The sequence below is a fragment of the Dipteris shenzhenensis genome, chromosome 33 (genome assembly GCF_047967505.1).
Source record: "Dipteris shenzhenensis isolate YYH24624 ecotype China chromosome 33, Dip_SZ_1.0, whole genome shotgun sequence".
Lineage (NCBI taxonomy): Eukaryota > Viridiplantae > Streptophyta > Polypodiopsida > Gleicheniales > Dipteridaceae > Dipteris > Dipteris shenzhenensis.
Window position 1 is genome coordinate 883,670 of NC_141628.1, and position 7,484 is coordinate 891,153.

Below are 7,484 nucleotides of genomic sequence, written 5' to 3' on the forward strand. Positions count from 1 at the left end.
TGAGTAATTGCCATGGATGTATACCCTTTTTCCCTTGGAATGGTTCCCTTGTTGTTAAAAGTTTTGTGGTGTATAACACTCCCTCTATAATACTAAAAGTTCAAAAAGTGCCAAAAAGGATGTATCCCTTCTCCCCTCTCCTCACCAGCCATCCTCCCCCTCTAGCACTCCTATGCACCTAAATCCTTTTGTAGCCCCAAATTGGTTGGCCCCGTGTACCCATTTCCTTCTTCCAATTCCAACTTTGTACCAATTCAAACTTATTACAAAATTTTTTAACATTAAAATCCTTTCATGTCTTCTCATTTGAGGATGTCATCAATAAGAAATGAAGACATTCTCTTTACATTGAAGGTGCATTTGAGTGGGCTAGAACCTATCAATGCAATGATGATAAGAATGTGATCAAGAAAGTAAATTTAAGTAATGAGTTGCATATTAGGCTTTTGAGTGTTCATTTCATAAACAAATATTTAGGAGATAGTTTTAGTTAGTTATTTCAAGCACATGAGCTCCAAGGTTCCTTTGAACCATTAGAACTCAAAGTGAACAGACATACTTTTGTCATCACAACGGAGTGCATACATCATTAAAAGCAACCGCGATTCATCCCTTAATTGTTGTAATGATCTTTAATAATCCTAGATGACTTCCACAGTCTTGATAGACATGAAAATTTTAGCATGGCAAGTCACCAAGCTTTAAGAATCTAGTATATACTATTGCATGGGCCACTGCACTATTACTTACATGACATCGAGGCCTCTAAAGTACCACTAACAAAGACAGTAGATTTGTTCAGTAAATCTATTATAGACTTCATAAAAGATGAGCATACTACGCCATGAAAATTGGATGAAAACAAGAGTACAACTCTTAGGGAGGAGCGTAGTTGTAGGAGTATCCAACTTGCAAGCCATGGAGCGGCACATGGCAAGGAAGTGATTAGGGCAAGCTACATAATGTGTACCATGTAAACTATTGAAAATTTCCATCTTGGAGTGAAGCATGTAAAATAGTTCTCCTTATGGTGTTATATATCTTTTAAAGGAGCGTACACATGCGAGAAACAGACGCACATGTGTGTGTGTGAGATGATCCCAGAAGAGAAGAGAAGAGAGAGAGAGAGAGAGAGAGAGAATCAATTACTTTTCTCAACCATGTAAACTATGCAATGGAGTGAAGCATGTGAAATAGTTCTCCTTACGGTGTTATATATCTTTTAAAGGAGCGTATACACTCGAGAGACACACTCACACGAGTGTGTGAGTGTTTTGATCCGAGACGAGAAGAGAAGAGAGAGAGAGAATCAATCATCTTTTCTCAACCATTACTTTTCTCAACCAGTGCATGTAATCATAGGTGTACATAATGTGACGCCTTACAGCACAAACGCCTTATCTCACAAAGAGGTAGTTTTTGATGGGCAGCCGGATAGTATACGCAAGGAAAGGGCAGTTTGGTCGAGTGTTTTTGCTACACCAAAAGCCTCCCTTGCTTTAGTGCCTTGAGAGGCTAATTGACGTGTATTGACGTCTCAATCCCACGTTAAGGTCAAGCAGCCAAACGTACATGTTCTTACTGTTATTGTGATGCACAACATAGCGAAGTATAACAGCCCAACACTCAAGAGGAAGTCGTCGACGAAATAGTAATTGTCGATGAACGACGCTCAAAGCTCGAGAACGACGTCTGTAAGATGTAGAACAAAAATCTTTGTAAGCGTAAAAGAGATCAGATTTATCCATGCATGGCAAGTTTATGTGCAGGACTAGAGCAAAGTTCAATCAAACTAATCAGAAACCAACGATGCATGGAAAGTTTTATGAGCAGAATTAGCAATCAGATTCATAAAAAACCAGCGATGCATGGCAAGTTTTATGAGAGAGAGATTTGTGATTACATTCGTCATCTGTCTTGATCCAGTATTCATTGACCGTCTTCCACACTTGCACGTCGTCCAAATCGAGCCAAGGGCGACTTAATTTAGTTTCGGGGCTACGATCTTCGGATCCGAAGACCTTCCATCCATCGATCATCATGTCATGCTCCTCTTGACGGTAAGTAGGCTTATTCATAATGTAGCGCTCGCTGCCTCGCCCTCTCGAGATTTTGGCTCGATCGTCATCCTCCTTGACGTCGCCCTTCCTCCCGTTGTGGGAGATCGTCATCTTTCGAAGCAGCTGCAGAAACTACACCGCAGCTCACGACAACTTACGTTATTTCACTAACGAATTCCCCTCCACGAAGATTGTAGACTGCTGAATTAATCAGGAAGTGCGTACCCTCACGTACCTTATCGAGTTTGTGAATGTAGTGAGGATGCCCTGCAGCCAACTTTGATTTCAGAAGCTTCTCCATGTGGGAAAACGGGGACGTGAACTCTATACGTTTGGCGCTTTCTTTCGCTTTGTGATGGAGAAGCTTCCGAGGCAGAGCAACACAACTGAATAAGTTGCTCAAACCTCGTACAAACTGCATCTGCTTCTTTTTAACCACGGAGGCCGGCGCTTCCAACGGGATCTCCAGAAATTTTTGGAGCGGAAACAATTTCTTCTCGCCCTTTTGACATTTCTGGTGATCAGAAATGTCGCCAGATTCGCGTTGTTCTGTATTATCTTCGCTTGCGCGGGGATTTTTCGGAAGCTGCTCTACATCCTGGATCATATAGAAAATCCTCCGCAACTCGTCCTGCAGTTTCAGTACTGCTACCGAGCTCTCTTCACGATCAGGAGTCGCATGATCATGTCTCTCTGTCTCGCTGATCAGCTCCTCTTCCTCCCCGCCAAGCAGACTGCTGATCGTACCAAGAGTACCGATCGTCAGTAGCTGCCCGTTATGCATCCCTTCCACCGACACAGATTGGACTTCTTCCTCGGAGTCGGAAACCTTTAGAGAACCGGTCTCTTGGAAGTAATGCTCCACGGTAGGCTTGGCCCATCTCTCTGCTCCTTTCAAACAGACCGTCGATAATCTTATTGCTGTACAGGATGTTTCTTCCCGATTACTGTTGAAACGGGGACACAGATCGTGCAGTTCTACACTGCCAATTGGGTCGGCATCTGCTAGACACAAGGAAAACGGAAACATGCCAGAAGCGTTTCTTTTTCATCCATCCATCATAGTAACCGATTGGGTTCTTTGAGATCTGATCCTGGAGAACATTGAGCTTACGTGTGAAAACTCACCAGAAATATGCTGCTTCGTTGCTGGGTTGTGGAGGAGTTTCCTACGTGCCCAGCTATATAGCTGCACAGACGAAAAACGTCAGATGATTGTGAATCAGTTGAGCGCAACCTATACCAGAATTATTTGCTATCTTATCGTCATCACTTGTTGTAGTAATCAATTTATAAGAAGTCCAAGGCGTCGCATTCATCAAGGTGAGCACAACAATGCATGGTGTGCAGCATAAAGTCAAACTCCTAACCCTGACGAACGTAGTAAAATCACAATCTTACTCGTCTATGAAGCTCGCGCTTACCTTCATCGTCTAGAATTGGATTGCGATAAACCTTGAGTTTTCAGTTGAGCTCGAGTTTTGTCCCGAGTGCTAAATTCAACGTGTCGACCTCATGGCCCTGACGCCCGTATGGCAGGAGGGAAGGCAAGCTCGCTCCTAAGCTTCGTTGATTCGTGTTGTGTAGGAGTTGCGTGTCGCTGCAATTTATCGACGGGTGTGGTAGCTTTCAGTGCTAGCTGGATGTGGAGATGGACCTCTAAAGGCTAGTATTGGGAAGCGTGATGAGTCTACGTCGTGGGGCAGGAAAAGATGTGGAATTGTGGCTCCATATCTCGGTTAAATGTACTCTAAAGGGCGAGAGGGAGAGGGCGATAAGTATAGGCGCCATTGTGGCTGCTTGTGAGCGGGGTCTGGTGTTGGACCACTGAGGAGTGACCGTAACGTTACTCGGAAAGCTGGTGAAAAAGAACTAGAAGGGTGAGAGGATTCTCTGCCTGGTGGGGTTCCGAAAGAAAGAAGCCCGCGAGAGCACAAAAGTGGAAGAACTTTAGTCTTTCTCAACTCCCGGGGAAGTCCTGGCTATGGTGCGGCGACGTAAAAGGCTTTCTTCCTCTACCCCCTCTTCTTCGACATAGCTTCATCTTATGGCTGCTGATGAAGCTGATGATTTTGCAGTCTTGGGATTGCCACATTGGATGCAATATCAGGATGCAGGAAGAAGGGAAGAACCCAAAGGTTCTCTCTCGCCACAACTGGACACAGCCCGATTGCATCAGGAAGGTAAAGAAGAACTCAAAAGGGATGTAGTGGCCGACCGCTCATGTGGCCCTGCCGTCCTACTCCAACTATTGCAATCCAGCAAGCAGCTCGAAAGTTTGTCATGCCATACATCCCCCCGCATATGGCAGTTCCTCACTTAGCATCCAGGGAAGAAAGCCTAACTTAGCGATACGTAGCACGGTGGGCAGAAGCGGTCAGATGCAGGGATAGAGGTTTACATTGCACGAGCAGCTGGCCAGCGATGGGATGGAAGTTCGTGTGCTCCAATCGGATTGGATTAGTCTGCGCGGCTGCTTCTGCTCAGCAATCCAAATCATGTTGGTTTGATCAGCGGGAAAAGCTCCGGGCGAAAGAATAACTGGTATACTGAAGCTGAAGAAGAAGAATTGTTTGATGTGTGTTGAATCCGTAGAAGTGGGGAGTTGAATAATGGGGACTCTCATCGTTCGTTCAGCTAGTTTCTTGTTATAACTAAAAAGTTTACAACCATATAACTAAAAAGTTTACAGGCAAACTTAAATGCCTACTTTTTAAAAAGTTTAAAGTTCTAGCAGGTCACTTTCTATTGACTCTAATCAAACCGACGAAATTTCTAACCTAAAATTGACACGTTGATTTTAATCAACCTAAAACTTTTAAAAAGTTTAAAGTTCTAGCAGGTCACTTTCTATTGACTCTAATCAAACCGACGAAATTTCTAACCTAAAATTGACACGTTGATTTTAATCAACCTAAAACTTGACCAACAATCTAACTAAAAAGTAGACTAAAGTTAGTTTCAACTATTTACTATTTTAAGAGGCTAGTTTTCAATTGACTATTTATTTATTTACAATAATCCAACTAGTCAATGTGAAATTTTAATCGTTTAATAAATCACAAGGAACTTCTACCTGTTCACCATATAGGTAAAAAAAAAGGACTTTTCCTAGTTCCAAATGGATGTGGAAAAGACTCCTTCCTTTTCCTAGGAAGAGTATCGAGGAAGAGAAAATGGGCCACTTCCTCGATACTCTTCCTAGGAAAAGGAAGGAGTCTTTTCCACATCCAATTTCCTATATAGGATTTTTTTCCTATATAGCAATTTTTTCTTACATAGGGGTTAGTTAATTTTTCCCTACATAGGGGTTAATTTTTCTATATAGTTAATTTTTTCCTACATAGGGTTTTTTTCCCTATATAGTTAATTTTTCCCTCTATATCAACTTTAGAATATAGAGGAAATTTGGAAAAGAAAAGAAAAACAAAGTTGTTTTGTCTTTATAGTAACTTTTCATTTAAATAAAAGTATTTATTTAACTTCAATCTTGAAAAATAATTATTTCAACAAAGTTCAATCTATAAAATATATAAATTATATGAGTTTACTTGAAAATCATTGTCAATGAAAGAATAATTGTTTATCAACTTTATTATATAGAGAGAACTTGGAAAAGAAAAGTAAAACAAAGTAGTTTTTTCTTTATAGTAACTTCTTATTTAAACAAAAGTAGTTTTTTATTTCAATCTTGAAAAAAAATTATTTGAAGAAAGTTTAATCTACAAAATATATAACTTGTATGAGTTTAATTAAAAATTATTGTCAATGGAAAAATAATTGTTAAAAATTATATAATTATACCAATTCTACATCATCAAGATGCAAAATTGGTGCTCCATGATTTTAAATGGCTATTTTGCCTTCCTACAAAAGCCATTCTACTACGTCCTTTCTCATGGAATGATAGTCCTTGTCACTTCTAATGACAGAACCTTTTGTCTTACTCTTTATGCAATTCCAAACAAGTTTTAATTGGCTATACATCTCATGTACAGTTCTAGCTCTAATGAATTTCATGACTATCATTTCTTGATTAACTACACTCCAGCCCCTACAACAAATGACAAAGTAAAGTAAATCAAAATTTAATGCAAGTCTAAATATCTTAATTTATCACTTGTATTGAGAAGAATAATTATGTCAATTAAAAAAAAATTATTTAATACAATGGAACTTTTAAAAACTCCATGAGTAACTATGCTTTATCTCACCTTAATAGGCTATGCAAAATCTTTACTTTTCAACATTGGATCTTCTCCATTCACAATCCAAACATTTAATCAAATTCATAACCATAATAAAATGAAATCATCTTTATAAATATCTTTGTTAAGAAAACTTTTTCTAAGAGTTAAATTCTAAGAGATGTACAGTTTATTCTATACTTCATAATATAAAAAACAAGTGAAATGCAAACATCATTGCATACCTTGATAGGTTGTTGACTCTTTTGACTACTAGATTTTTGTTGCTTTGATTTCTTATTCTAGAAAGAAAATAACAACACAAAGTACACTAAGAAATAATTACATCAATTAATAAGATGACTAACCTAGAAAGGCAAACATTGTAACATGCTTACTTGCACACATGCTGAATCTTGTGGGGCCATGTCATTTCTATCCATACCTTGAAGAAGTTGAAAAAATGACCCGAATTGTGTCCCATTTTTTACACTCTTGTAATAATCATCCTACAAATGAGTTACAAAAGGTATAAATTAATGAATGTAAGAATCTCTTTTAACACAACCTTGGAAAGATGAAAACATGCAATGAAAATATACATTCAAAATCGCTCAAAATTTGAACATGCCAAAATATAATTAAAATTTAAAAACTCTTGGATTTAACATGACATAAGTTACTAAGTACCTCATTCAGAAAAAATCCATCCACGTCGCTCTTGTGATCCATATGGGTAAGTGTCTCATCATCCTATAAAAATTTATGTCCATCCAACTCAAAATAACGAAACTCTAATTCTTTAAAATCATCATGGAAACTCAAATGGATATGTTAAGAAATTAAATGACTATGAGCTTTATCCTATTAAACTAGAAGCAAATATAAGATTATATTTTTCTTTGCCACTTTTTTATTCATGCCATAAGACTATATGGCAATACCTTATCCATGTAAAAAGAGTCCATAACTCTAATGTTGTCATGATCCTCCATGTGAATTGATTCATTATGCACCTCCTTCACAAAGATTAATACAAATATGATGAGTAAATAAATAAGAGTAAACACAACAGAATCTCAAAAACTCAAGGATTCAAAATGATAAAAGCTACTAGGTAGCACATATATGAAGACTGCAAAATTTCAACACCAAACATTTAAGATATCTTACATACTAAAACACTTCAAAAAATTATACATGCATACTAGTAGGTAGCACATATATGAAGAATGCA

The 7,484-nt window shown here is 38.5% G+C and overlaps 1 protein-coding gene and 1 long non-coding RNA gene across 4 annotated transcripts; both read right to left on the minus strand.

The window, feature by feature from the left end:
- Nucleotides 1-1,194: 1,194 nt before the first annotated feature.
- On the minus strand, nucleotides 1,195-3,810 carry LOC147879514 (uncharacterized). 2 transcript variants are annotated; one of them, XM_087371938.1, is made up of 5 exons: nucleotides 3,485-3,810; nucleotides 3,189-3,249; nucleotides 2,296-3,065; nucleotides 1,904-2,192; nucleotides 1,195-1,692 (listed from the first exon to the last, which is right to left on the minus strand). In XM_087371938.1, exons 1-5 carry the CDS (start codon nucleotides 3,488-3,490, stop codon nucleotides 1,673-1,675), a joined length of 1,146 nt encoding a protein of 381 aa, XP_087228064.1. In that variant the 5' UTR covers nucleotides 3,491-3,810; the 3' UTR covers nucleotides 1,195-1,672. The 2 variants fall into 2 exon arrangements, with proteins under 2 accessions (XP_087228064.1, XP_087228065.1); XM_087371939.1 differs by having other exon boundaries at nucleotides 2,296-3,062; nucleotides 3,485-3,809.
- Nucleotides 3,811-6,047: 2,237 nt separating this feature from the next.
- LOC147879515 (uncharacterized) lies at nucleotides 6,048-7,268 on the minus strand. Of its 2 annotated transcripts, XR_015540626.1 has the most exons (3): nucleotides 6,938-7,066; nucleotides 6,646-6,756; nucleotides 6,048-6,114 (listed from the first exon to the last, which is right to left on the minus strand). It is a non-coding gene; the product is annotated as an uncharacterized LOC147879515 (long non-coding RNA). The 2 variants fall into 2 exon arrangements; XR_015540627.1 differs by lacking the exons at nucleotides 6,048-6,114; nucleotides 6,938-7,066 and adding an exon at nucleotides 7,192-7,268 and having other exon boundaries at nucleotides 6,719-6,756.
- Nucleotides 7,269-7,484: the final 216 nt, after the last annotated feature.

What these genes read in the sequence shown, in the direction of transcription:
- LOC147879514 (XM_087371938.1), bottom strand. An exon ending in AACGAAGCAGCATATTTCTG is followed by an intron (nt 3,066 to 3,188) that starts GTGAGTTTTCAC and finishes CCTTGTGTCTAG; the next exon opens with CAGATGCCGACCCAATTGGC. An exon ending in ACATTCACAAACTCGATAAG is followed by an intron (nt 2,193 to 2,295) that starts GTACGTGAGGGT and finishes GCTGCGGTGTAG; the next exon opens with TTTCTGCAGCTGCTTCGAAA.